This window comes from Leopardus geoffroyi, chromosome A2 (genome assembly GCF_018350155.1).
Source record: "Leopardus geoffroyi isolate Oge1 chromosome A2, O.geoffroyi_Oge1_pat1.0, whole genome shotgun sequence".
Classification (NCBI taxonomy): Eukaryota; Metazoa; Chordata; class Mammalia; order Carnivora; family Felidae; genus Leopardus; species Leopardus geoffroyi.
In genome coordinates, this window is record NC_059331.1 from 3,781,445 (window position 1) to 3,808,910 (window position 27,466).

A 27,466-nucleotide genomic window follows, 5' to 3' on the forward strand; every position below is an offset into this window, starting at 1 on the left:
TATGAAGCGCTTCTGAGAGCTTCCAGTGGATTTCCTAATGAACTGGTTTGTTATGTCTCTCGCTGCAGCGCTGGTAATTACATCAGAAACAGGGGGCCGCGGCGTCTGTGAGCCATCGCGAGCAGATGAGGGCTCCGTGGCTGGGTTTCTGCCCCCGTCGGTGGGCGTTTAACGCTTTGTGGGCCCAAGTGCCTAGTAGCCCGAGTGCTCTGGAAGGTGCGTGCCTGGCCCTCGCCTGGCCGGGCAGAGGGCAGAGGGCAGAGGGCGGAGGCGGCGTGCAGGTTCGGGCACCCGGCTCTGCAGGGACGGGGAGCCGTCGGCCGGAAGACGGGCCCTCGCTGGCCCGGCCTCACCACCTGGGGTTTGCTGCTTCTGAGGGTGCCCCGTCCTCGTGCGCACCAGGGACCGTGCGGGCCGCTGGTCTGTCTGTGGCCGTTGGCTGCTGACCCGCCCGCCGGGCCCTGGCGAAGCTCCGCCCCAGTGCCTGACGTCAGGAGGCCCGGGAGCTGGTGCCGCTCCTGCTCCTGTGGCGGGAAAGTGCGAGGGTCCCCGTGCACGCATGCTGTTTGGGTCGATGATTTCATCGAACCGTGTTTAATAGTTTTCCCCTCTAGGCCGGCAGCGCGTCCTCTCTGTCCCGTTTGGCTCTTTCACACGAGCGGACTCTAATGTCTGTTCAATTTTTCAGAAGAGGTGGTCTCCGATTAAAGCTCAGTGCTATTTAAATTGGGGGAAATGCGGCAAACGGGACTCGGCGGGCCCCGAGGCAGCCTGGCCTCGTTACTGTCTCGCGCACTCCGGTCATTTCCAGGGCCGCCCGGGTGTCCTGGGGCAGCCCCGGCCCAGACCGCCCACCGCTGGAGCCCCCAACAAGGGCGCCCGGCGTTCTTCTGATTGCTGGCGGCCCTGCCGTGACATGTCCACCTTTTCTGTGGCCGCGGCCGTGCCACGGGGGGCCCAGCACAGATTAGAGCGTGAGGCGGGCCAGGGATGCTGGGAGCGAATGGGGCAGCTGGGGGGCCAGAGGAGCTGGGGTCATAAGCAGGCCCTCCCCTGAGGCTACCAGCCCTGTCGGCCTGGGGCGGGACCCTCGGGTCCGAATGGAGCATGTGCAGCCCTGCGAGCCTTCGCCAAGTGCCCCCCCCCAGGCCCTCCCCCGCCCGACTTCTGCCAGCATGGTCTTCTCGCTCAGCGGGGAGGTCCTCAGGGGACCTGGGCGCCTGTTGGCCTCGTGCCCTGGCCGTGGCAGCCTCAGTCCCCATTTCCCCTCCTCTGAGAAACGGACGTTCCCGTATTAGTGTGGTGGTGACTTTGGTCTCACGTGTTGTCAGGGGCGTCCATCCCCGCAGGTGACCCTCTTTACTTCCGTGACCTCCCTGCTACCTGGGGACAAGCCGAAACGTTCTGTGGTGGGAGGGCCAGGAGGGGCGTGCTGAGCGGTTGGTTTAAATCAGAATCTGCATCGGGGCGCCTGGGTGGCTCCATCGGTCGGGCGTCCGACTTCGGCTCAGGTCATGATCTTGCGGTTCGTGGGCTCGAGCCCCGCGTCGGGCTCTGTGCTGACAGCTCGGAGCCTGGAGCCTGCTTCCGATTCTGTGTCTTTCTCTCTTTCTCTGCCCCTCCCTTGCTCGTTCTCTGTCTCTCTGTGTCTCAAAAATAAAGACACATTAAAAATCAGTCAGAATCCGCCTCTTAAAGAACGTGGACTTGCACACACGTGGGGTAAGGAGAGCCGGACGAGACGAGTGGGATCGCATCCCGTCCTCCAGAAACATGGAGGTGATTTCCGTTAGCAGAGTCAGCTGAGGGAAGTGAACTTCACGGTCACTCACGCTGTCATCCCATTAGTTTAGTACGTGGGGGATTCTTTTTTTTTTTAAGGGGCCGATTCTGGGGTTTTTTAGCGTTTACTTATTTTTGAGAGAGAGACAGAGACAGAGACAGAGCAGGCGAGGGGTAGAGAATCCTAAGCAGACTCCAGGCTCCGAGCTGTCAGCCCAGAGCCTGACGCGGGGCTCAAACTCAAGAGCCGTGAGATCATGACCTGAGCTAAAGTCGGACGCTTAGCCGACGGAGCCCCCCAGACACCCCGGTATACGGGGATTCCTAAGTATGGAGAAGATGGGGAACAACCTGGACACGGCAGGTCCCCGGCCCTTCCGATGGCAGCCATTCAGGGCCCCGTGTCCGTCGGGAGCGGTCAAGCTCCGCGCACGAGTTTTGTGTGTTTGCTCCCGGTGGAGCCCTCGGAAGCAGCGTTGGGAGGTCGCGTCTGGAGCCCGGCCCACGGAGACCGGCAACGCGTGGCCCAGGCTTAGAGGCAGAGGAGGGTGCGGACCCTGGGGCTCCCGCAGGCCAGGAGCCACGGTGGCTTTGAGGTCACTGAGGACAGGCTGCGGAGGCGTGTGGCGGGGCCGCTGGTGGAGTCAGCACAGGAGAGAGCTCTCCTTTTGCAAAAACAGCGTCCGAGGAAGGTCTCGCTTTGGGTGGGTTTTTTTTTTTATTGCACTTTACAAAAGTACAGCGGTTTGCTTGCTTTCAGTCATTCTGCACGGGATCGGTGTGGCTGGGAAAGGGTGAGTCCTCGGATGGTGGGAACAGAGCACCAGGCCTAGGACTCAGATGCAGAGAAACAGTTGGGCGGCCCGGCTCCTGCCAGATGAGGGGCGCGGGGAGGGGCTGGAGGAGTAGGCGGGGGTCTCGTTCCAGGAGCGGAAATGCGCCGACTGCTCTGCCAGCCCCGGGCCGGGGGCCCTGCATGCGTCAGCTCATCTGACACCCCTGCGGCGCGCGGCTGCCTCCCCCCAGAAGGGTTTGCTGTAATGACATTCTGCCCCCTCCCCATCTCTGTGGCCCAGACGTGGCGCCAGCCTCCCGAGGAAGATGTAGGGGTGTACTTCTGGGCCTACGGGCTGACGCTTTCTCTACAGTTGGCAAAATGCTTGCAGAGGAGACCCTGCACCCGGCCGCACACACTCCAGCGCGCTCCCTAGCTGGCTGTGTCCTTGGCGGTGATGGGGAGCGGGGGTGGGGGGGGGGCCTGTGTGGCACCCAGTCCCAGAGGAGCCACGGGTTGCTGGCCGCCTGCCACCTGCTGACTCAGACCTGAGCCCGCCCTCCCACGTGGCCGGGCAGCATTCTGTGCGCTCTGGCGAAGGCCGTCGGGAGGGCCACGTCATGAGATCCTCTAAGTCGTGTCGGGCGTTAACGTTCATTCCCGTGAAAAGGTTGAGTTTACTCCGCTTTACGGCCCAGAGAGGGAGACCCGGAGTCAAGGTTGTAGGAGCGGTTATCATCAGGGTCTCGTGTTGGTGGTGGTTCTGGGAGTCCCTGCCGCTACGTGCCCTGAGTGCCAGGGGCTTGTCCCCTGTCCTCCCCGGCCCACACAGCCCGAGCCGAGTGCTGCTGGGCCCCGAGGGCCACCCGCGCTGAGCCTGACGATACGCTCTGGAGAGAAGAAGCCTGTTTGTCCCCGCTTGTGGCCTCTGCTCTGATAAGCAGTGGCAGACCTCCTCCCTGTCCTGTTTTCTCATTTTCCTCGGACCCCGCAGCAGATCCTGGGAGACCTACGCGTGAACGCCGGGCTGTTTGATGTGTCAGGCTTCCAGCCTGGGGTGACAGCCTCCCTGCTCCCGGCTCGGTGCTCAGATTAGGCCCGGGGCCCCTAAACTCCACGGTCGTGACTCTTGTCATTTGTCATCTGGAAGTGACAAGAGTGCTTCTTGTTGAGCCTCTGGCTGGTGCTCTCAAGATCCCTGGCCTTCTGTGACAGAAGTCATCCCCTGGGGGTGACAGAGGCCTGTGCTTATGGGACAGAAGGCTCCATGTCGGGGGGCACTGTGTCTGGGGACCAGCTGGGACCCTGGCTGGGCTCCTGCTGCCCCCAGCCCTCCTGTCTTCTCTCTCTCCTCTCCCCCCACCCTCTCCCCTCCCCCACCGGTGCTCTCGGGGACCCTGGCGAGATGTCCGTGAGACTCAGTCCCCGGGTGGGCGCAGATCGCGGCCTGGCCCTCCCCCAGGGTGCTTGTGTGGAGGGGCCGGACGAGGAGAGGGCACAGTAGGTGAGTGCTCCCAGCGACCAGGGAGGGTGGATGGGGCCCTGCTGTGCCCTCTGTGTACCTGTCTCCTCACGCGTTTTTATCCCCGCCCCATCGTAGCCAGAGCTGCTGAGGGCAGGTACCAGCGTGCGGCGACACCTGACCACTTCGTCCCTGGAGCTCAGAGCACACAGCACGCAGGAGACGGGGCTCTCTCTCAGCTGCGAGTCCGAGACCCTTTTGCTCTGGGTTCTTCCGATGGCTTGCGTGGCAGATTCGAACCTTGGTGCCTCTCTTTTTAAACATGCTAAAGCCTTAGGAAGTTAAAGGCCCGCCAAGCACAGGTCCACACCGGGTCAGCTGTTCTGAAGGCTGCAGGCGGCTTTCTGTCAGCCCGGGGGTGACGGGAGTCCCTTGGGGAAGCCACTCCCTCGACTTGGGCCTCGTGCGATGTTTCTGCTGGTAGGTGTGGCACCTTGGGACTGATTCGGGAACAAAACCCCACCCGCACGCCCACTACCCCAGAGGAGAGGAGAGAGACCCGCCCCGACGACTCCCTGCCTCTCGTTTTCTGCCGTTTGTCTGTACCAGGAGGGGACTCAGAGCCCCGGACAGCACGGGGCGGGTCCTGCCAGGCCCTCCGAGGCCCTTTCGGGCTCTGGCGGGTATGTTTCCCCGGTGAATGGCCAGCTCGGGCAGCAGATATGGAGGGCAGGGGGCCCGGAGAAGACGGGGCCTGAGGCCAGGCCTGTGCGCACCAGGCTCCGGGCGCTTCCTGGCACCCGGCGAGAGTTGGATTCCGGAACCAGATGGTAGGGGGTGTGCAGCCTGCTCTCCTCTGTATGAAGACAGGACCGCAGTAAGTCCTCCCAAGGACGTCCGTCTTGGTCAGCTCGAGTTGCCGTAATGAAGTACCATGGGCGGGGCGGGGGGGGGTTGGGTCATAAACAGTGGGAACGGGTTCCCCACACTTGGGGAGACTGGACGTCTGAGACCAGGGACCAGCGGGGCTGGGCTCGGGTGAGAGCCGTCTGGCAGATTGTGAACGGCTGCCTTCTCGCCGGACCCTCGCGTGGAGAAGGTGGGGACAGGACGGGGCGGGGAGTAGGGGACTCCGTTTCACTGTAGTTATCTGCTAACGTCCCGTCTCTGCTTGCAGTCGCGTTAGGGGTTGGGGCTTCAACACGGGAACTTGGGGCGGGGGCGGGGGGCGGGGGACACAACTCCGTCCATAGCACGGAATCTGTGGCGGCTCCCCCGCGGGTCCTTCGGCCTCAGGCTACCTATAAAGGTCGCCCTGCCCCCTACATCAAGGGATGGCACGCTTTCTGTAAAGGACCCAATCGTGAATACAAACCCTTGCGGTCTGTGTGGGACGGCCCCACCCTGCCGTCGGAGCACCCGCGCAGCCGTGGCCGCGGCCGCGTGCCAGGAAAACTTTATTCACGCACAGGTGGGGGCTGCGTTTGCCCACCCTCGCCTTAAGGGACACACCTGCCCAAAAAAGAGATTTAGGAAACTAAGCAGCTGGGTCGGCGGGTCGTTGGGCCCCACGGTTGAAAGGGCCCCAGGAGGTGTTTGACGAGCGTCCTTGGCTTGTCCTGAAGGTTTTTGGTCGTGATGGCGGCTTCAGTGTACTTGGGATTGCGCGTAGCGTAACTCTTGAGATGGTTCTGCCACTTAAATGGTGTCCTGGCGCGACGGGCGGACCTATCTCGTTGCCCAGGACTGTTGACCAGCCTGCTTACAGTTCTGGAGTCGAGACCGGCTCTGTCTGGATTTCTCACTTCCTTGGGTGAGATCCCTGGAGGGGGGGGGTAGGGGGTGGGGCTGGCGGCTGCTGTCCCCACCAGCCTGGCCTTGGTCGGGGCAGGCTGGGCAGGCCTGTCCTCGGAGGGGTTCTGGTTTTGCAGGGGCGGGGGGGGGGGGCACTGTCTCTCCTCTGCTGTCGTTTCGCAGCACGCGTTTTGCCTGTGTTGAGGGAGGGCCACCGCACGTACCGCATAAATTAGCTACAACCGGCTCTGGAAGGCAGGCTGTCGGGCCCCTCTCGATATGAGGCGTCGTCAGGGAACCAGGTTCCGCCTGCGGGTATGGGCGGTGTCCACCCTGCCCCAGCCCACGCTGTGCCTCTTGGCCGCCCGAGGGCTGATGGAGGGTATGAGGGCACAGGCCGAGGGCACAGGTGCCGGGCCCAGTGCGGGGCAGGGAGCCCAGGATCGGGGCGAGGCGCGGCAGCCTGTGCGTGGACGGGAGGCCGACCCCAAGGCAGGCAGGTCCAGGGTGGGGACCTGCAGGTCAGGCAGCTGTCTGGGAACAGACCGTTGGGGGAGGCTGGCAGTGGGGGGGACCCCGTGCCACAGTGAGCCTCTCCCCGCCTCCCCCACCCCAATTCCCGCCTCTTGCCTTCGCTTCCTCCTCGGATCCCAGATGGCCCCGCCTGGCACTGGTGCAATCCCCAGCCACCCTGCCTTGGCTGATTAGGGCAGGACAGGTGCCACTCAGCGTGCTAGTGACTGAGCCCCGCTCCGCGCAGAGCCCCTCCACGCCTGGTTCTGGGGGCTGAGGGCTGTGGGCCCGGACCTACGGGAGGCCCTGGGGTGGGGGGCTCGGACCCGGAGGGGGCCCCTCAGACCTCCTCCCCTGCATCAGCGCCCCATTTCTCATCGGAAACTAACGACACGGCCAGCCCGTGACAGCCGTGTGACAGCAAGCACGCTCTCTCTGTCACCGGCGCCGACGGGGGGCCGCCAACTTGGGGAGCTGATGCGAGAGCTTGAGTGACTCCAGCAGATCCTTGAAAACGCGTGTCCCAGAGGGTTTGGGGGAGGGATGGGGGCCGGAGGGGGAGAATGAAAACGAATAGGGCCGTTTGCTCCGGGCCTCCCGCCCCGGGCCCTGCTCAGAGGCTGCCCGAAGCTCCTGCCCCAGCCCCCTCCCGGGTCACCCCGGCAACGCCGAGCCTCTGCGCGTGCTCCCTGCTGGCCACAACGAAACAGCGGTGTGTGATGGTCCCACGGGGGCTGTTGGGGGCCTGGCACGTTCAGCCCCAGGAAGTCGCTTGTGAGGAAGAGCCGAGGTCCTTTCGTTGGCCTTAGCAGCCTTGTCTCCCTGTGTGGTGGGCCGACGGGAGCCCGTGGGTCCGTGGCACCTGCCCCCGAGCCCGGCTGTTCCGCCGTGGAGGTGACGTGGCCGTGTCCTGAATCCCAGCGGCTGTCATCCCCTCCCTGGGTCCCGCTGCTTGCTCCCCGGATGCCCGTCTGCTCCGCTCTCCGCCCCCGCCGGTGACCAGCCCCACCATGGCCAGAAGCGGGCCGGACTCCAGGCCGCCAGGCAGTGCTCCGTGGAGCACATCCACGTGTCCCCCTCCGTGCTGCACACAGGTGCTTTTTTTAATTACTTAAGGAGAGGCGATTGCAAAGCCACTCGATACAAATCCCTTAAGCTGCTGTTGATGGTGACTCTGGGGAGGCTGCGGCCGGGCCAGGAATCTGAAACACGGGCACCATCTGTGCTCCCGCCACTGCGAAGCCAAATTATACCGCCAGCCCTTCTCTCCTGCACAATTTTTCATTAAATGAATTGCGTTTGCTGGGAATCGCTTGTCCACAAATAGTCCCTCCTGCTCAGCGTGGCGAGATTATCGCTGTCCCTGAGTCCGAGCTCCCGGTTCCAGCCCCGGGAGGAGTGGGGGGTGGGGCCTGGGTCCGCAGGAGATTCCTCTGGAAGTTTCCCGAAGCCCCTCCTGCAGCCCCACGGCGCCCACCTCAGATCGGGGGTCCTCCATGTTCCCTGCTTCCGGGGCAGATCGAGGACCCTTGGAAGGGGAGGCACTTAGCTCTCCTCCTTCTCGCCGTCGTTTCCGTTGAGAAAGCGGCGGTGACGGCGACACGGTTGTAAAGGGAGGGCGAGATGTGTGTTTAAAATGGAAATAGGTTTTAAGCCACAGTTTCGGAAACGGGCTTCTCCTAAGCCCGTTCATTTGACAGTGAGGCAGAAAGGGGCAGGAGTTCAGGGTCCGAGCCACAGGGGCTGCGGTGGGTGTGCAGGTGTCCCTGGGCACGTATGTCCCCCCCAGGGTCACGTCCCCCTCCACTCCCCGAGGTGCCCTAGGCTGCCTGCTGCGGGGGCTGGTTCATCTTCCAGAGTCTAGACCAGCGGGCCGCACACCAGGGCCTGTGCCACACCCGGCCCTTCGCCTGTTTTCCTAAATCAAGTTTTATTGGTGTGAAGCCACCCCTGTTCACTTACGTGCTCATCTGTGATGCTCCTGAGCTCCAGCAGCAGAGTTGAGAGGTTGTGGCGGAGACGGGGCAGTCCACAAAGCTGAAGATGCTCACTGCCTGGCCCTCTGCCCGCTCTGCCCTGGACCAGTGTCCCCTCTGTTTGTCTCCCTTGTGGCAGTAGAATGATTTTCCAGCCCCATCTCGGTCTCATGCCGCAGGTAAGTAGGAGACCAGGGCTGCCTGGGTTCCTCCTCTGCTGACTGAGGAGGGTCATTGGCTCACTGGGCAGAGCCCAGCTTCCAGAATCTTCAGCTGGCTTTTCTGGCCAGTGACTCCCCGAGGTGTTAAGTGTCCCCGGGACACCTGTGTGCCTCCCGCACGGTGCCCAGCCCCGGGGCTTATGCTGTGACCTGGAGGAGAGAGAGGCTCCAGGAACATGTGGCCTGTGGGAGTCGTTCAGGGCCCAAGAGGGACGGGTCTAGACAGCAGAGGAGGGGGCAAAAGGGACACCATTTCAGCCTGTCTTTGCCACACTCGTTTGCCCCAGCGGTCGAAGCTCCCAGACACAAAGGACCCTCTGGCCCAGGCAGCGTTCCTCCAGGCCGCCCGGCACACCGTGCCAGCCCCCTTCCTCAGCCGGTGCTCTGTGTCCGAGTTCTCGCCACCCCGGGGCCGGCTGCTGAGCCTCCGGGTCCTGGCTTCCTCTCCCCAAACCCACGAGGCAGGGATCGGGACCGGCCTGTGTGCGTCCTTGAGCACCCTGTACCTGCTCGGAACCACTTGTGTTTCCTTTTTTGCTCTCGGCCTTTTGGGCTGACAGCTCTTCCCTCTTCCTTCCTAACCTTTGGAGTTGCTGCTGTTAGGAAGCATTTCTTGTGCATTTTTACCCACTTGGGGGCTCGTGTGCCTGACAGGAGGGAGATTTTGCTTAAAGCCGACACTTGGGCGGCCAGAAAATGGACCCCCGTGGCCTCGGGCTCCTTAGCTTCGTCTCTACGCCTGCTGACCCCGAGGCCTCCACAAAGGGTCTGCTGTCCTGTCCCTGGACCGTGTGCTGGACGGTGGCTGTGACCCCACAGGGGCGGGCCAGGGGCTCGCACTGGAGGGCACGGCTTCCGCCCGGACAGAAAGGTACCATTTTGTGTCTGAAGGTAGCAGTTCTAAGAGGAGAGGAGAGGGCCCAGGCCGTTGTCACCCCGCCTTTGTTCAGCTCGCTGGCCACAGGCTCAGCGGGTCTCCCCTCCCCGCCCCCCAACAGTGCACGTGCCGGAAGGACATGGTCAAGATCTCCATGGACGTCTTCGTGCGCATCCTGCAGCCAGAGCGGTACGAGCTGTGGAAGCAAGGCAAGGACCTCACGGTGCTGGACCACACCCGGCCCACAGCCCTGAGCAGCCCCGAGCTGAGCACCTGGAGCGCCTCCCGGGCCTCACTCAAGGCCAAGCTCCTGCGCAGGTGAGTCACCCGGCGGCCCGAGCCGCTGCACCTGCCTGGCTCTGGTGATGACCGTAAGTGGCTCCCGCTCTCACTCTTTACCGGGCTGCTGGCCGCAGGCTGGCCCTGACCTCCCTTCTCCCCTCCTCCCTCACTCCTCCCCCCTCCTCCCTCTCTCCTCCCCTCCTCCCTCCCTCCTCCCCTCCTCCCTCCTCCCTCCCTCCTCTCCTCCTCCCTCCCTCCTCCCCCCCTCTTCCCCTCCTCCCTCCCTCCTCTCCTCCTCCCTCCCTCCTCCCCTCCTCCCTCCCTCTTCCCCTCCTCCCTCTCCTCCCCTCCTCCCTCTCTCCTCCCCTCCTCCCTCCCTCCTCCCCTCCTCCCTCCCCCCCTCCTCCCTCTCTCCTCCCCCCTCCTCCCTCTCTCCTCCCCCCTCCTCCCTCTCTCCTCCCCCCTCCTCCCTCCTCCCTCCCTCCTCCCCTCCTCCCTCCCTCCTCCCCTCCTCCCTCCCTCCTCCCCTCCTCCCTCCCTCCTCCCCTCCTCCCTCCCTCCTCCCCTCCTCCCTCCCTCCTCCCCCCTCCTCCCTCCCTCCTCCCTCCCTCCTCCCTCCCTCCGCCCCTCCTCCCTCTCCTCCCCTCCTCCCTCTCTCCTCCCCTCCTCCCTCTCCTCCCCTCCTCCCTCCCTCCTCCCCCCTCCTCCTTCCCTCCTCCCCCCTCCTCCTTCCCTCCTCCCCTCCTCCCTCCCTCCTCCCCTCCTCCCCCCTCCTCCCCTCCTCCCCCCTCCTCCCCCTCCTCCCCTCCTCCCCTCTCTCTTCCCCTCCTCCCCGCCTCCTCCCTCTCTCCTCCCTCCTCCCTCTCTCCTCCCTCCTCCCCTCCTCCCTCCCTCCTCCCCTCCTCTCTCCCTTCTTCCCTCCTCCCTTCCTCCCCTCCCCTCTTCCTCGCCTCCCCCTCTTCCCTCCCCCTCCTCCTCTTCCCTCCCTCCTCCCCTCCTCCCTCCCCTCTCTCGTCCTCCCTCCCCGCCTCCCTCCTCTCCCCTCCTCCTCCCCCCTCCCCACTCCCCTCTTCTCCCCCTCTTCCCCATCTCCCCCTTTCTCCCCCACCTCCCCCCTCCTTTCCTTTTCCTTCCAACCCCCCTCTTGCCCTCCTCCTGTTTCTTCTCCAGGTGTTTCTCTGGCCTCCACTTCCCCCAAACACAGGTGATGGGCCTTGGGGCAGGTGGCGTCAGTGTGGTCAGGGTCTCAGGTTCCCTCCAACCCCTCGTTCTCCAGCTCCCAGGAGGCCAGCCCTTTGGCCCTTGGGCCGCACAGTTTCCTCTCTGGGAGGACGCGTGCGGTCTGTCACTCTCCTGACAATCCTGGGCGCGAGAGCCCTGTTTCTGCGCATGGGCGCTGCGCGGGTCCCTTCTCGGCAGCTAGCGTGGCTGGGCTTTTTGCGTCTCTGGGTGCTCATTTGGCACTTGCCAAAACGTGCTGTTTGGATTCGCGATGACGGCAGTGACTGCAGAGTTCTTTGCACCCCTTTTGGGCTCAGAGGGCCCCCCACTACTGCGTGGACCCTTTCAGGACAGGGTAGTCGCTGCCCGGCCCGTTGCCTGGCATCGGGTGGGGGAGGACAGGACAAGACGACAGCGCCCTCCTGGTGTGTCGCCGAGGCCGTAGGGGCGCGGGGGGCAGGTCTGGGCTGAGGTGGAAATCAGCGTGGTGCCAGGAACCAGAGACAGCCAGCCGCAGGGCCCGGCAGTGGCCTGGTGCCCAGAACGTCGGTCCGTTTGCTTTCTGTGGGAGCACCCGGATTCCTTCCGCCGGATTCCTTCCGCCGGATTCCTTCTTGGTGCCCGCGGACCAGTCAGCAAATGCTTGCTGGTCCCCGGCTGTGAGCCGGGACCTCGCGGTGAAGGGCCAGCCGGTCTCTCGGGGCCACTCGACTCCACGAAAGCCGCCGTAGACGATAGCACTCGATACACAAGCGAGCCTGGTGTGTCCGGGGAAAGCTTTATCGACGGACGCTGAGGTTGGAGTTTCGTATCATTTTCACCTGCCACAAAGTATCATATCACTGTGCTCTGAACTTCCTTCACCCTCAGCGGCACCAAACTAGGAGGCTGGCGGATCTGTGCCTCGAGCAAGGCTTTTCCAGTGCAGCCACTTGGTCCCTTCTGGCTTGATCTTGACCTGGCTGGCAGCGGACTGTGTCTCCCTGGGGCCTGGCCGCTGAGGGCTTGGGAGGCTGGGCCACATCCTTCCTTGGGGGAGCCCCATCGCTGGCACTCCCACACACTGTGGGGACGTCCTGGGAACTATTTCTGGGGAAAACCATCCTGGCCGGGTGGCCGTGCCGGTCCACAACCTGCCCCCGACCGGGCTGTCCTTGTTTCCACGTGTCCGTCTGTGAAACCGCGAATCTTGGGCAGATTCAGCCTCCCTGCATGTCTCCCCCACCCCGGGGCCCCTCTCTGTGAGAATGTTCTGGCAGCTCCTGACAGCCCTTGTGAAGGTGAGTCTCCCTTTTCCGATTTCTTTTGTTGTCCGTCCTTTTGATTTCCCCACTTTCCGTTCTTTGCCAAGAGCAGCTTCTTGCTGAGGCTGCCCCCCAGGCCAGACGTGCATTTGCATAATGGCTGATTGATTGTGGCTCCGGCTAATTGGTCAACAGAGCGCGGCCAGGAACGGAGTGGCATCAGAGGCTGTCGGAAGAGCCTGCCCGGGACGAGGGACCACGGGCTGCCAGCCCAGAACCTTCCGTGCCAGAGGAAGCGCCCTGCAGCCCCGCTGCCTCGGCCGCCGCCTCACCCTCCTGGCCCCCTTGTCGGCCCCCGTGTCGTGTCATGCCCACACTGTTCCTTTCTGGAGTGTTCCTGCCTTGTGCCTCTCCCTTCCTCGCTGCCGACCGGACCGGGGGAGCTGTTTTACTCCTGCAGGGAGACTGAGTAACAAATCAGTCGTGATCCCAAGGATATAGTTGTCTTTAAAGCCTTTAAACATGGAAAACACAGCTGATTCCCTTCTCTTTCTTCAAAGTCACGGGTTGAGGGGGCCGTTCTCCAGAAAGGCTGACTGGGGACCCAAGGCCAAGCTGGATGCCGCTGTGCTCGGCCCGAGTTCAGTGACACTTAGAGTCCCGTGTGACTCTCTCCCGGCCACTGGTGCCCTGCCCCGACCCGCTGTGCCGGCCCCCCTGAGCCCTGGCTGGGATGGCACCCCCTGAACACCCTCTGGCCCAAGCCAGGGGCGATGCCAGCCCTGTCCCCACACCGGAGCCCCTCCCCTTAACACTGGGGACTCTGGGGGCCAGGTCAGTCTCTGGGGAGGACACATCCTGAGGTTAAGGAGCATCCCCGACCCAGCAGCACCCCCGGTTGTGACAACCACAGGTGCCCCCAGACACCATCTGGGGTCCCTGCCCGAGGGTGTGGTGCGGGGGGCCCCCTCTCCTGCCCGCTGCCCCCTCCATCCTGCGAGTGCCCACGCGGCCTCTCCGCCTCCTCTGTCCGTGGTCCTTGCTTGTCCGTGGTCCTTGCTCAGACCGGCTCGGCTGGGCCGCCGCCCCCTAGGGCTTCATCCTTCCGGGTAGCACCCCCACACCGCACCCCAGATGTCATCTCCAGGCAGAAGCCAGGTGTTGGCCTCTCCGGGAGAGTGATGTGGGCCTCTCTTGTCACCCTCCTGTGGGTTAATCTTCCACACCAGACTCTGGTCGTGTGAGTTCACCCGGCCCGGTGACACACGCCACGAACCGTGACCTCCCTGCTCCTTGCTGGAAGGCCCCCTCCCCCGGTCCCTGAGCACCGGGAGGACCCTTGCCTGGGCGCCTCAGGCCCCTGTGGAGCCTGGCGCTGAGCCCAGGCCGGCGTCTCCGTCTTCTTCCTCCTCCCGTTCCGAATGAGCGGCCCCCTGCGGGCGCACACGCTGCCTTTTCCTCTCGGCCCCTTGGTACTTCTGACGAGTGCTTCCAGAAGCGCTCTGCACCAACCACGCGTTCCAGGAGGCGTGTGATATGCACCTTCCCCACAGCGCCGTTAGTTTCTTGAAGGTGAGATCCTTTGGTGCCGCAGGCCCGCCTGTCTCTGGGGGCGTGGAGTGCTGGAGGGAAAGGAGGAGAGTGTCTTGGGGCCAGGCGGTGGGGAGAAGGACCTTGGGCACAGAGCTCGCAGCCCCCGTGCCCAGACGCAGCAGCCGTGCTGGCCCCGGGGGCCTTGCCGTGGCCTGAGGGTCCTCTGTGGAGGTAGAGACCCTGGGCGGCGGCCGGTCCTGTGAGAGCTGGCGCCTTGGGTGCTCTGGGCCCCTCTGTTGACCAGACCAGGAGCCCTTCCCCTGGCCTGCTGCACGGGCGGGGGTCCAAAAGGAGCCCCCCACCCCGCCTCTCCTGCCATCAGCGATCCCAAGAACCTGCTTCTGTATTGAAAATGTTAGTGTAGGTATTTGAACTCGGTCCCAGTAATCAGCTCGTAGGAACCCACGGCAGGGACGCCCAGTCAGGCCTGGCCGGTAAATTCGTGTTCTCCTCCACCGTCTCCTGAAACCACCGCCGGGAGCCCAGAGGAGTGACCGAGAACGGCAGAGGGAGGGCGGCTGCTGAGCAGTGCCCACAGACTTTGGCAGGAAGGAAAGGGTGGGCAAGCGGGCCCGCCTTCATGGCGCTCTCTGGAAAGGCCGGGGAGAGACGCCGGGGACTCCGGTGGGCTGGAGGCCGAGTGTAAGGCGTTGCGGGGCTCGGGTTGAGATTCGGCAGAAGGTGGCGTGCGAGTCGGCCTCTCTAGTGAGAGACAAGAGCGGTGAGCCGCCAGCCACCTGACCCTCCCGGGCGCGACTGCAGGCAAGGAGGAGCCCGCAGCTCAGGGAGACCTGGCTCCAGGCGGGCGGACGGAGAGGTGAGCCGGGAGTCGGCTTGAGGGGTCGAGCAGAGGACAGGGGGCATCGGACAGCAGAGGCTCCCTGAGCAGCTCCGGCCTCTGCCAGGAGCTTTGGGCAGAGAGAAAAGAACATTACCTGGCACCCAAGCGTTGCGTTCGCAGAGTTCCAAGTCGGGCACAGAGGACAAGAATGACCCACACTATGCACACGTCACTATGCAGCTTCACAGCTCTGGGTTAAAGAGAAGGTCCCAGAAGCTTCTGGAAGGAACAGCCAGGGCCACGTAAAGAACAAGAGACCCTAAAGACATTGGACTTTGCACCCACGATGCTACGAGCCAACACATGAAGGAACAAGGCCTTCAAAAATCGGAAGGGAAACAATTTCCAACCGGAAAGTACGTACCCAGCCGGGACGCCTGGGTGGCTCAGTGGGTTGAGTGTCCAACTCTTGATATCGGCTCAGGTCATGATGTCGCGGTTCATGATTTCAAGCCTCACGTCGGGCGCTGTGCTGCCAGTGAGGAGCCTGCTTGGGATTCTCTCTCTGCCCCTCCCCTACTCGCGCTTTCTCTCAAAAAACAAAACAAAACAAAACCTAGCAAAATTACCAACTCAATATGCAAGGGGATAAAGATCTTTCTAGATCTCTAAAGCCTCAATTTCCCTTCCTTACTGAGGAAGCTCCTGGAGGATATACTCCAACTAAACAAGGGCATCAACCAAGAAGGTCATCAGATCGAGGGACCTGGATCCCACCCAGGCAAGTCCAAGGCAGTCTCAAGGGGACAGGCCCCCAGGTGTCACCGAGGAGTGTGGGACACCCTGCGTCAGAGGCCACACCAGGAGCTTGGGGGTCGCCTGGAAAGCCAAGCATGTGAGACGGGCCGATGACCGACTCTAGGAGGGCCGAGCAAAGAATACACGGCAGGCAGCTGCGTCGCTCGTGGATGGACGCTGTCTACAGAGTCAGAAAGACGGAAGGAAGGCTTTCCACCACGTGGCACGTGGCGGCAGGATGGCCACACCCCACGTGACTGCTGGCAGGCAGCGGTAGGGGAGAAACCGCTAGAAGCAGGGAAGGCGGCCCATCTGGGGATCTGGCCCGGGGGGCACTGCGACGGCCACACTGCGTGACTCGGAAGTGCCCGGTGGCTCCGCCCGGCTGCCGCCAGTTCTCCCAGCTGACGTTTTCACAAAGCAGGGCTGTCTTTGCACGTTGACCTTCAGCTCGCTTTTCCTAGTCCGCCGCAGAGGGTGGCCTTCTGCCTCTGCCCGTCTGCCTGGTGCCACCCGTCCTGGGGGTCTTCACACTAGCCAAGGCCCAGTGGTGCTTGGGGGGCTGGGGGCGCCCAGGGCTCTGAGTCCAGGATGCTCTGGGGGCCCAGGAAGGTCTAGGCTCCCTGGCACAGACAGGACCACCCCCCAGTCCGCCCTGGGAGTGGCCGGCGGCATCGGGAGTGGCCTCTGGTTCCGGGGTCGGGTGGGGGGTGGGTAGGAGGGGAGCCGAGGAGCCGGGCAGCTGCAGGAAACCGAGGCCAGGTGAGTTGACAGTGGGAGAACACCCTCCCGCTGGCTGCTGCCTGGGGCCAGCGTGGGGGTTCGCCTGTGGGCCCCCTGCCCTGCGGCGTCCTCAGGCCTGGAGAGAAGCCCCTCCTCCAGTGGCAGCTGGTGACAAGAGCCAGCTGGGCCGTGCTGCTGTCCTGGGGCTTGGGCCCGCCTCTCCCAGAGTCGCTCCGCCCGGAGGCCCCAGGGGCTCTGTGGTGGTGGAGTGCGTCCTCCCCCTCCCCCCCGGCCCCCTGGCTCCCGCGCCCCCTCCTGCCTGGCTCCTTGCCCGCGTGTCCTCCTGCCCACCCCACCCCGCACCCCCCGCAGCGCCCCGTGCACGCCATGATGTGTGTGATGCCATGCCTCCGCCCATGACGCTCCCTCCCCCGGAATGCTCCCTGCTCCCCGCCTTTGGTCATCGGAGTGGCTCATGTGCGAACATCACCCGGGGCCTGTCAGCCTGGCGTCGCCTGGGGCTCTCAAGCGAGGCAGCCGAGCAGTGGGAAGGACCAGGGCAGTCAGCATTAGGGGACAGTCAGGAGAGGCGCCCCCCCCACCCGGCCGCAGGCGCGGGGCGAGGTGGCGAGGCAGCTGTCAGGAGCCCGTGTCCTGGGACAGCGGGGCGGTGGTGGGCACCCCCTGGGTGGGAGGTGGGGGCCCTGGCATCGGGAGCCCTCAAGGCTTCCCCGGGCCCCCTCCCGGCCCCAGTCAGGTAGCCCTGCTTTGCTGGGTGACCTCTTGATCCTTGGAGGTGTGACCGCTACAGGGACCCCCCCCCCCCATAGGACCCCGTGTCCAAACCGACCTCACTGGGGCCAGACCGAGAGCCCCTGGGGGACGGGAAGCCGCAGCCATAGTCTCCCGTCGGCATTGCTGACACTGAGGGGGAAGAAAGGCTCGGAGGCGATGAGGCCTTGAGTCTGAGACCCCGTAGGGCCGTCCCCTCAACCCCTGCAGGACGCCGGTGACCCGTCCGGCGCGGGCTTCTCCACGCCCCAGCCTCTGCCTCTGCTCCTGGGCCTGTCACACGCCTTGGTGTCAGCCTAAAAGCCACTTCTCTCCCCTCCTTGCAAAGTCCCCAGAGCCGGACAGGGAGGCCCTGGCCTCTGACGTGGTGGCCCACCCACCCTGGTCACTGTCTTTTTTTCCTTTATAACTGATTCTGTCTGGTTTGCACTGAGAAGCCAGAGCTAAGCCTCAGGCGACTTCTCACTCGGGGCCGAGGGCCGCCCCCAGAGAGCTGCGTCCCCGAGCGAGGCTGGGCCCTGCCCCGGAGGCCGGCTGGGGACAGGCGAGCAGGGGCCTCTGCAGCTCCTTCGAGTGAGGGACACAGCAGGGGGACGGGGACGGCTAGTGCCCGAAGCCAGGCCCTTAGATGAGGCGTCCGGGGAGTCAGCACAGGTGCTAGAGAAAAACTCCCTGACGTTTACATTCTAGACAAATTAGTCTGAAAGAAAACAGACACTGGAGAAAGACTGAGGAGGACAGAAAGGCCAGTCTAGAAAGGAAGAAAGAGCAGACCAGGAGGCCGGGGCCGCCGTAAGTGCACCTGTCCCTGTGTGCAGGCATCTCCACCCGCCACCCTGCCTCCGCCCCCCCTCACAGCGGCTCTGCCCCAGCCCCCGCCATCCCCCCTCCCGGTCATCAGCACCCGCTCCACCCCACGTGGTCCCCAGGCCTGTCCCCCTCCACCTCCCCTGCCCCGGCCCCCCACCACCCCCCCTTCCTGGTCATCAGCACCCGCTCTGCCCCACACGGCCCCCCGGGCCTGTCCCCCCACCTGCCCCCTGAGCCAGCTCTGCTGGCCCTGTGATGGCCCCTGGGATGCCGTCCGGGGTCCATTCTGCCGGCTGGGTGGTGGGGCGGCTCAGACAGGGCTCCTCCCTGTCACTTGGCCTCCTGGCTGATGACTGTCCCTCCCCAGGTCCCACCGGAAACGAAGCCAGCCCAAGAAGCCCAAGCCAGAAGACCCCAAGTCCCCAGGGGAGGGGGCCGCCGGGGCCGCCCTCCTGGAGGAGGCTGGCGGCTTGAAGGAGGAGACCTCACAGGAGGCCGACCCCGAGGAGGAAGAGGAGGAGCCCCAGCCGACGCCACCGCAGGGCCGGGAGGCCGAGGCCACAGAAGGTCAGTTGTGGCCGAGGGTCTCCTTCCTGAGCCTCAGCTGGTGGAAAAGCCAGCATCCGCTGTGCCTGCAGAGTCCCTGCTCTGGAGGGTCCGGTTCAGTTGCCCAGTCGGCAGTGGGGGCGGGGGGGGGGGCGGGGGGTCTCACAGAAACATACACTCAAGGGGGCTCTGCAGCCTCGGTTCGATTTGCGAGGGCCCGGCCTCATCACCGCAGCACCTCCGGATGCCATCCCTGGGCACCAGCCGGGGAGACACAGGCACTCGGCCCATAACGGACGTGTTCTCTGTCCCTCAAGTCAGAGGGCAGCTTGCTGTCTGCGGCCAGACACGCGTGCCTGTGCGCAGCAGGTTCGGACCCTCGCCCGGCCGGCTGGCTTCCGACGTGAGGGTGCACCCGGGGCTGTGCTGGGGAGGGGTCCCGGAAACGTGCCCCGTACACCGTCCGAGGCCCTTTCGGCCTGGAGTGGTGACACGTGAGCGCTTTAAAGGTCCCCACCCCGCTGTGGTCAGTGCTGCTGCTTTGTGGCCGTTTTCGTTCGCCCGCTGACGGCTTTCGCTGCCCACCTGTGCGCCCATCGCGGGTGCTCCCCGGGTACGAAGGAAGGGCCGGGCCGGGCTGGATGGCAGACCCCCCTGGGTGGGTGGGGGGGGGCACGCCTCGGACACGCGGTGTCCCTCCTGGTGGCTGGCCGTTCGGCCCGTCTCGTACGCTCGCCGGGATGCCGCGTGGCTCGTGTCGGAGATGACGTGACATCCAAGGGGGCTGCCCCGGGGCGCAGCCTGGGGCCTGGACAAGGGGCTGCTCGGCAGAGCCCCCCGCGCGCTCACAGGCTGGTGGTCAGGGCTCCGGTTGGAGAGCACCTGTGTGACTGGAGTTTGTCTGGCGAGGCCATGCTGAAGCATCTCACACATCCTGGCACAGCTTTCGAGGTTCACGGTCACGGGGGGTGGGGGGGTGTCTAGACGGCCCAGAAGGGCGGGGCGGGGCGAGGACAGGTGTCCCGACCAGAGAGGAGGACGACTTCGCCGCTGTCGGTGTGGGCACGGTCACCTGCACGGAAGCGGGTCGGCGGCTGAGCCGTAGGGCTGGCCAGGCTTTGGGTGAGCCGGAGAGAGGTGATTCTCCAGAAGACGCTGCTTGGGATGACAGCAGCCACCTCACGTTGGCTCCTTGGAGGAAACCTAGCGGCAAATACGAGACCTTTACCGAAAAGTCAGAGACTGCTGAAAAAACCAGAAGAACCTGCACGTGACCGCAGCGACGTGCGTCCGGAGAGCTCCCCGATGCGACGACACGGTTTCCTCCAAATGCCACGCAGGCTCTCACGGCCCCTTCAGGGTCCCCGCAGGGTTTCCGGGTGCTCCCCAAGTACAGACGGAGGGAGAGGGGCCGGCAGAGGTCAGGCTGCCCGATCGGCCGTGCAGGTGGCAGAAGGGAAGGCCACCGCTCCTGGCCCCAGGAGCAGCTCTCAGACGTCGCTCGGGTGTCACACACTGCGTCCCGTGTAATTCAAGTTCGGAGAACACGCCGAGCCGGATGGCGCGTTGTCCACGGAGAACGTGAGCCCGCCAACGCTGCCGGGACGAAGCACCCCGGAAGCCAGAAGTCCAAGGTCCAGGTGTGGGCAGGGCCGGCTCCTTCTGAGGCTGTGAGGGAGAGTCTGTTCCAGACCCCGCCCCCTGGCTGGTGGCCGCCGCCTTCTGGTCCTCCTGCCCTGCTCCCCGTCTCTGTCTCTGTGGGCGCGTCTCTGTCCACACTTCCCCCTCTTGGAGGAGACTGGGGGTGTGGGATCAGGGCCCGCCCTGACGCACCTCATCTGGCACCATCTGCAGTGACGGTTCCAAGTTGGGCCGCGTTCTGACGTTCCGGGGCCAGCCAGGGCTAGGACCTCACAGCGGGAACGCGGGAGCCGGTTTGGCCCATAACGGGAAGAAAGCAAGGCTGAAACCAGCGGGGAAACTGGCTGCCCCAAGGGGCTCCCTGCCGGTGGGCCCCCGGGGTACATGGGTATCACGAGCAGGGGGTCCTCTAGGCCCTGCACCCCCGTCACGCGTGCGCCGCGACTGAACAAACGCTCGTGACTGAGTACCCGTCCCGTGAGAGGTGGCAGGTGGCCGGAGGCTGGGCCGTGTTGGGCAGATGAAGATTCCTCAGACGTGGGCTCTGGGGTTCGCATCTGACCCTGGAGGCCGTGGGTCTGCAGGGAGAGTGAGAGAGGAGCCAGGAATACGGCCGGTTTGGGGTTCCGCCCGAGGAGTTGGGAGACTCGGTGGGGTGTCCCTGGCGGGGCTGGCAAGGGCCGGAGCAGTCAGTGGTCTGTCCCCAGATGGGCGGGCCACGCTCTGCAGCCTGGGCCTGGGCAGGCGATGTGGGCCGTCCTCCCAGGGTTGCGCCCTGGGGCGGGGTGGGTTCTGGGCAGAGCACGCGGGTGGGAGGAGACGGAGGCGGGGATTTGGGGCCCCCGGCCCGCCCTTGCCCTGCCTCTGGCTGTCCCCCGTGACTCGGGCCCCAGATGCCCCCTTGGTGTGCCTGGGTCCTCACTCACCGTCAGGGCCGTCGGGGGTTGAACGAGAGACACCCTGCCAGATGCCAGTGCGTGGGGACGAGCTGCCTGTGGGGTTTGGTGGTAAGGAACTGGGTTTTAGCTTGAAGTGGCTTTTTGCCTGAGTGGAGATGGCTTTCCCGGGTCCAGCTGGGGCTGGATGGGGGGCTCCTTGGCCGAGCAGTTCAGAGGGTCAGGGGAGACCAGGGTTCCAGTGGGGCCTCCTGGGAAGAGTCAAAGCTGCCTCCACGTCCGCTGGTCCGTCTCCTCCCTCCGGAGCAGACGCGAGGGGCCGTTGGCCTGAGGCTGGATGGGGGGCCTTGGGGGGGGGGGCAGATGTACTCACTCACTCACGCACCTGCGACTTGAGACGGTTTCCCCAACTGCTTAGCAAGGGGATAAGGACTGTCTTCTTCATTTAGTTAATTTCAGACACATCTTTGTCCTAACCTGGGGATTACATATCCCACCCACTCCCACCGCCTGGGGTCTCACTGGCTCTTGGCCGCTCCTGCCCAGTCCCATCCCGGTGACACCTGGGGCCTGGCCTCCCTCGGTCTTGAGATGCCAAGAGATGCCCCGTCAAGTCCGCTTTCCCCGTGAGTCTCCGGCTCTTCCCTGGCTTTCCTGTTCCGAGACGGCTGCTGCCCAAAGCAGGGGCTCTGGGGTCCTCTGGGGGTAACTCGTGGAATCCACAGCCCAACCGTGGGCCACGTAGAAGGGCCGTGCAGCCTCCTCCCAGCGTCTGCTGCCTCTTCCCCAGTCCTTCCCTGGGACCCCATCAGCTTCCCGGGGTGCGTGGACCCCAGGAAGGGGGGGTGGTGTTTGCTCACCTCCCCCCCCCCCCAATTCCAGATGCACCATCCGTGCTCCCTGCCAGGGCCGGGAGGAGGGAGGATCTGGTAGGGGGTGGCCGCTTTGGAGAGGAAGCCGTCCCTCTGGGGTGCTGGATGTGGCCGCCACGGCCGAGAGCCCTGTGCCTCAGTCAGAGGCGTCTTATGAGGCGTCCCCCGAGCCCTTGGAGCAGAAAACTCTGAATGCATTGAATAAACACGTGCTCACAGTCAGGGGTGATGGCAAACGCACGGCGTCGGAACGAGTGGGAAGATCTTAAAGTGCTTTCCAGACTTCCTTTAATATCCAAGCTTAATGTCCCCAAGAGCCGTAAGTGCTGGGGATCGTGCTGTTCGCCAGCAGTGGGGCATTTTGCTTTGGGTTTGCAGAGGGAGAACAGTGAACGCTGTCACTCACACACCGCGTCCTGGGGGAGGCGGAGGGCAGGAGAGGAGGGGGCCCTGCGCACGCAGGACGCAGGACGGGCGGGACTCAGTGTCCCCGGGAGGAAGCCTCCTCAGGGCTGGGAGGGGCCGGGACAGGCGGTGCAGGAAGGGCCTTGCCCTGTGGGGCCTGGACCCGGGGGTCCCGAGCACGAGCGAGGTAGGAAGGCAGCCCGTGTCCGCCCCGGTTGGCTGGGCCATCAGGGGCTCCCTCCTCCTGGAGGGTCATGGTCATCTCAGGGGAGCTCGCCCCGCCTGTGGCTAGTTAGTATGGGGGCAGCGCCCGTCCCACCATCGAGCTGTTCCTCCTCCCGGGTACAGCGTGCCGCGAGGGACCCCACCCTGAGGGCCAGGCTGGCTCTAGACCCCGGGGCCGGGCCTCTCAGGGCCTCACAGCCCAGGGGCTCGGGGAGGGGGCAGGGCTGGCCCACGGTCGTGGAAGCAGCAGGTGTCCGGGGTGGCCCGACCGTGTGCGATTGGCGCTAGGGCAGGACGGCAAAGGCAGCCGCGCCCGGCAGTGAGCGGAGGCCCGTTTCTGAGGGGCCGTGAGTTGCACTTGGACACGTGTCCTTCCCACAGGACACCCGCCCCCAGCACAGTCCAGCCAGGTGTCTGTGCCACGGGTGTGCCCTGCCTCAGGTTCCACACAGGAGGAGGGTGGAGTCTGGGGACCGGACCAGCCCTCCCAGGCCTGGGGGTGGTCCCTAAAGCTGGCAGCAGCCTGGGAGCACCGCCCTGGTGGTGCCCCACCCCCCTTCCTCGGGCAGCGGGCAGCGCTGCTGAGCTTAGGGCCCCAGACCCGCCGGGAACTCGGGCGCGCTCCGCTTGGGGAACTTCGGTGCCCCAGCCGTGAGCTCCCCAACCAGGCAGGCCTTTCAGATCTGAAGGTGTGGGGTTCTTGGCTGTGACTTACCGTGGCACGTGAGGTGCTGGGACGTCCTCAGCTTGGGGTGGGGGGGGGGGCGGTCCCTGCCATTCTCGAGGGAGGAGGGGACAGGCTCACATGCGGGGGAGATCCCTGGCCGGGACCCTCAGCCCCGGGTTCCCTCAGGCCCAGGCAGGTGAGGGGCTTGACGGGGTCCCCAGGGGGAGGCCCTGCGGCAGTCCCCCCGGCAAGGACAGAGCCCTGAGCACCCACGTGTCCTTCCTGGCCACTGGCCCGTCCCCTAACAGTCCCCTGGGTGTGTCCCCCCTCGGTTTCCTAGAGCCCGCAAGATGGGAAGAGGCCCGGCGTGTTCTTGGACAGTAGGGCCTCTTGCTTGACAGTAAAGAGACAGTAAGTGGGTCCCACTGTCCGGCTGGGGAGAGCTCGGCTGGGGTTCTGTTCGGTAGGTTTGCACCGTCAGGGCGGGAGTGTCGCGCTTCCTTAGAGAACAGAGCCGTTTATCAGAAAGCGCGTCTTCCACAAGGAGGACAGCCTCGCCGCCCTTTCTGTAGATCAGCAGAAGCAGCAGGGCCGCGTGCAGCCCCGACCTGCCTCGCCGCTCGCCCCTGGGGCCCTGGGTCACCCCCCCCACCACGTCTCTCCCGCCAGGTGTGTCCCTGCCCCCGGCACGTCCCCTCCTCTGTGTCTCCCCACCCCTGCCACGGCTTCCCCACGTCTCTCCCTGCTTGGGCTCCCTCCCCCAGCCACGTGGCTTGCCCCCTACGCCTCTCCCCCGCCCCCCCCCCCCGACGTCTCTTCCCCACCTCGAGCCTCTTCCCTCCCACACTGTCTCTCCACCTCCTCTCCCTGCACCTCCACATTCCCCCCACCCCCGGCCTCCACCCCAGACACTTCTCTCCCACCTCCACGGGCGACCTTTCATAGCCATCCAAGCCCCGCGTCTGTAGGGGAGAAATGGTTTTGTCTGCAGAGCAGAGAACATCTATTATGTGCTTTCCTCAGCCAGATAACTATTCATGAGGCGCAGGCAGGAGGGGGGCCTCGGGAGCAGTTGGGGCTCCTGCAGGGGGGGCAGCGGCACGGGGAGGGGGAGGAGTCCCATGGCCCTTGGAGTGCTCAGGCCTCGGGCCATCCCTGCAGCCAGGGCAGGGCTGTGGCCTGCAGATGGGGAGCAGTGGGGAGGAGAGGGGAGGAGAGGGGAGGGGGCCTGGCCTGGAGCCTCCACTGCTCCCAGAGGCCGTGGGGTGTTGGGGGTGGGGGGGGCAAGTCGGCAGTTTGGCTCCGTCCCAGCGGTTGGGGCTGGCTGTCTGCAGGATGGGACGCCCATGCTTGCCGGCTTCCTGGGTCGGCACAGGTCAAGGGTGACGTGAAATACCCTCCCCTTGGGAGCCTCACCTCTTTCGAGGTCACGTAGATGGGTTTCTGCGGCAAGAGGTGAAACGGGGCCCTGTTGCAAACCAGAACGCAGGTGCATCACCTTGGTGGCTGCTTTCTTGGAGAGGGAGGGAACCCTGGCCCCCGGTGTATCCTTATTTTCCCCGGGGCCGGTTCAGGGAGACCCAGACCGTAGGTACCCCCAGCCTCACGAGTACCCTCAGCAGGGCAACCAGCTCCTCCCGGGTTCCCCAGGAGGCCCTCGGGCCTAGGCAGACCAGGCAGCCTCTGCCGTCATTGCTCATGTCATCTTGCCCCTGGGGACCTGGGACATGCAGACGAGGGCCTGAGCTCGTGTGCCCATTCTCCATTGGGGCAGGCAAGGCCCGGGGGTTCCAGGACTCACTGTGCTGTGGGCTCCGTGCTCCAGTGGGCCACCAGGCTGGTTATGTCCTTGAGGGCAGGGGTCCCCGATGCCTCGTCCTGAGCACGGCAGGCCTCACGGGGGTCACGACCTACAGAGTTCCCTGTGGCTTCCATGATTGTGACCTCAGACTCACACGTACGTTCTGGCACCGGGAGGGCAGCAGCTGGCCCGGGTCGCACGGGGCTGAAACAGGGCAGAGCTGGCCCCTGCCCGGGTCTCCGGGGGAGAGTGTGTTTGTTCCTTGCCTCTCCCCGTTTCTGGAGGCACCGCATCCTTGGCTTGGGGCCCCTCCTCCATCATCAAAGCCAGCGGGCCAGGGTGTCTTTGACCCTTCTTCCGCGGGTCCCTCTGCCTCCGGCCACAGCTGGGAAAGATCCTGGGCTTCTAAGGATCCCCGTTAGTATGCTGGGCCCATCCAAGCCTTCTCCTGTCCTACGATCGTTAACTCCTCCGCAGCCTCCCGCCACGTCAGGCTCCACATTCGCAGGACGCGGGCATCTTTGGGGACCGTGATTCCACCAGACATTTGCTCATCCGTTCAGTTTTCTCTGATGTGCTGGCCCCCAGTTAAAACACCACTGAAGACACCCCTGGCCTGCCTCCCGCCCTGCCCTGCCACCTGCCGGAGACCCCCCAGCACCGGCCCTCGGGGGTGGCCCTCCAGGCCCAGCAGGCTCTCCAGTTCTGCTCAAGCGACCACTTTTCACGGTTTGGGGTTTGAGGTTTCGCTTTAAAACAAATTCCACAGGACGTATGCTTTACGTGTAGAAATCTACAAAACCTGGGTACCGCCTTGCGCCCGTCCCGCTCCTTGATGACATTTGGAGCAGTTCCCCCCCCCCCCCCCCCGCCGGCTTTGCAGGAGTCTGAACCACAACGTGGCTCTTCTCTGGGGGGCTCGCAGGAGGGTGTGTGGCTGCTGGCCTCGGCACCGACCTGTCTTTTCCTCTTTCCCCGCAGAAGACGGAAGGGGCAAGCTGCGGCCAGCCAAGGCCAAGACCGACAGGAAGAAAAAGAGCTATGGTCCCCTGCACCCCCACCACGCCCTCTTGCCCCAGCTGCCGCCGCCCCCACCCACCCAGTTCCCCGCCGAGGAGGCACCCAGGCTGCCACCCCTGCTGGAGTCCCCAGCGCTGGCCCCGGGCCCCGCACCAGCCGAGGAGAACCCGCCCCCACCGCCTCTCAACGTCGTGCCCCCCGAGGCACCTGGCGAGGAGCCAGAGGTGAAGCCACGCCCCATCATCCCCATGCTGTATGTGGTGCCGCGGCCCAGCACGCTGTGTGACAAGGGCCGCGTGTCCTGCCAGCAGGCCTTTGAGCACTTTGCCCAGAGGGGCCCCACCTGGAAGGAACAGGCGGCCCCCATGGAGCTGACGGGTCCCGAGGAGGATAGCAGAGCCGGCGAGGTGCAGGTAGGGGGGTGTCCGCGGAGGTCCCTGGGGCTCCCACCTGCCCGGGGCTCCCACCACGGCCCTGCTCTCCTGAACCAGCCCCCTCGGTGCATCCCAGAGGAACCACAGTAGCTCCCGGCCAGCCCTTCCTGGGGCCTTGATCCCACCGCTGGGGACTCCAGCCTGCAGCAGAAGCCAGGCCATCCCCTCTGCCCTGGGAGGCCGGGCTCCGCTCAGGGTGTCAGAGCCATGCCCTCCCCAGATGCTTCTTGTTCTGCATTCCAGGCACCGTCCACATTTTCCAAATTGAAGATGGAAATCAAGAAAAGCAGACGCCACCCCCTGGGCAAGCCACCCACCCGCTCCCCGCTGACCGTGGTCAAGCAGGAGGCCTCGAGTGACGAGGGTGAGCGAGGACACCTGTTCCCCCGGTGGCCCGTGCCCTGGCCTCCCTCCGCTGCCTGCCCCACCACCGACCGAGGTCGGGCTCCCAGACCCCTACCCCTGCATGGAATATTGGACTGAGTAGCCCCCGCTCCTCCTGCAGTGCTCCCCACAGTCCGGCCCGACCACCCCAAGGCCTTGCCGCCACCCCCGTTCGCTGTTCCCCACCTTGGGGTGCGCACTTTGTGCCGGGGCCAGGGCACAACGTGGCCTGGGAGGGGCAGGGCGCAGGTCCTGGGGCTCCAACCACAGCCCACACTTAACGTTTCTATAACTCAGTCTCCCCATCTGTAAATTGAGGGCTGCCAGCCCCGTGGGGCATTCTGCCGGGAAGGCGCACGGAGCCAGTACCTATGGAGCGTGCCCGTGGTGCTGAGCCCGTGGCGGGTGCTGGGAATGCCGAGGCTGGGTTACTGCTGATGTGGCGCGTTTTGCCTCTGGTTTTACCCGCCGCGCACCTGCTCTCGTCAGAGCCAAGCAGGTGCTGTTCCTGCCAGAGGCTCCTTCCCCCAGGCCTGGGGGGGCTGCCCCCGCTCCCGTGGCCCCTGTGCAGCCCCCAGGTGGGCAAGGACCGTGCCTCTCCCTCTCAGGGGCTCAGGGCTCAGGGTCTGCTTGGATGCCTGGTGTGGAGTAGGCTTCTGGAACATTTGCAGAGCAGGCCAGCAAGCGAGCAGGCGGGACTTGGCCCCGTGTCGGCCGCACTCCCCTGTGTCGGGGGTTGAGACATGACTGCCGTTAGGCGATCACAGGGCTGTGCCATGCCCAGGAGCAGTGCCACGCCTACATCGGGGGGGGGGGGGGGAACGGGGGGGGGGCAGCTGTCCCCAGAGTCGCACCTGTGGCCAGGCCACTGTAGGGAGATTGGAACAAACCTGGGGAGCCAAGAGCCAGGGTCGAGGCCTCCAGCAGAAAT

At 64.9% G+C, this 27,466-nt stretch overlaps 1 protein-coding gene across 14 annotated transcripts in view; it reads left to right on the top strand.

The window, feature by feature from the left end:
• KDM4B (lysine demethylase 4B) overlaps positions 1–27,466 on the top strand; it is a 134,126-nt gene that overhangs the window by 92,966 nt on the left and 13,694 nt on the right. For 3 of the 14 annotated variants that reach the window (XR_006715605.1, XM_045491627.1, XM_045491628.1), the window contains 6 exons: positions 9,522–9,718; positions 17,525–17,626; positions 18,012–18,211; positions 25,175–25,426; positions 25,679–26,130; positions 26,395–26,515. Coding sequence is in view for 13 of the 14 variants with exons in the window: in XM_045491627.1 (XP_045347583.1) it covers positions 9,522–9,718; positions 17,525–17,626; positions 18,012–18,211; positions 25,175–25,426; positions 25,679–26,130; positions 26,395–26,515 (1,324 nt within the window). In the remaining variant the exon portion in view is untranslated. The remainder of the gene's footprint in view (positions 1–9,521; positions 9,719–17,524; positions 17,627–18,011; positions 18,212–25,174; positions 25,427–25,678; positions 26,131–26,394; positions 26,516–27,466) is intronic. The other 11 variants (XM_045491636.1, XM_045491638.1, XM_045491639.1 and 8 more) reach the window with 8 other exon arrangements.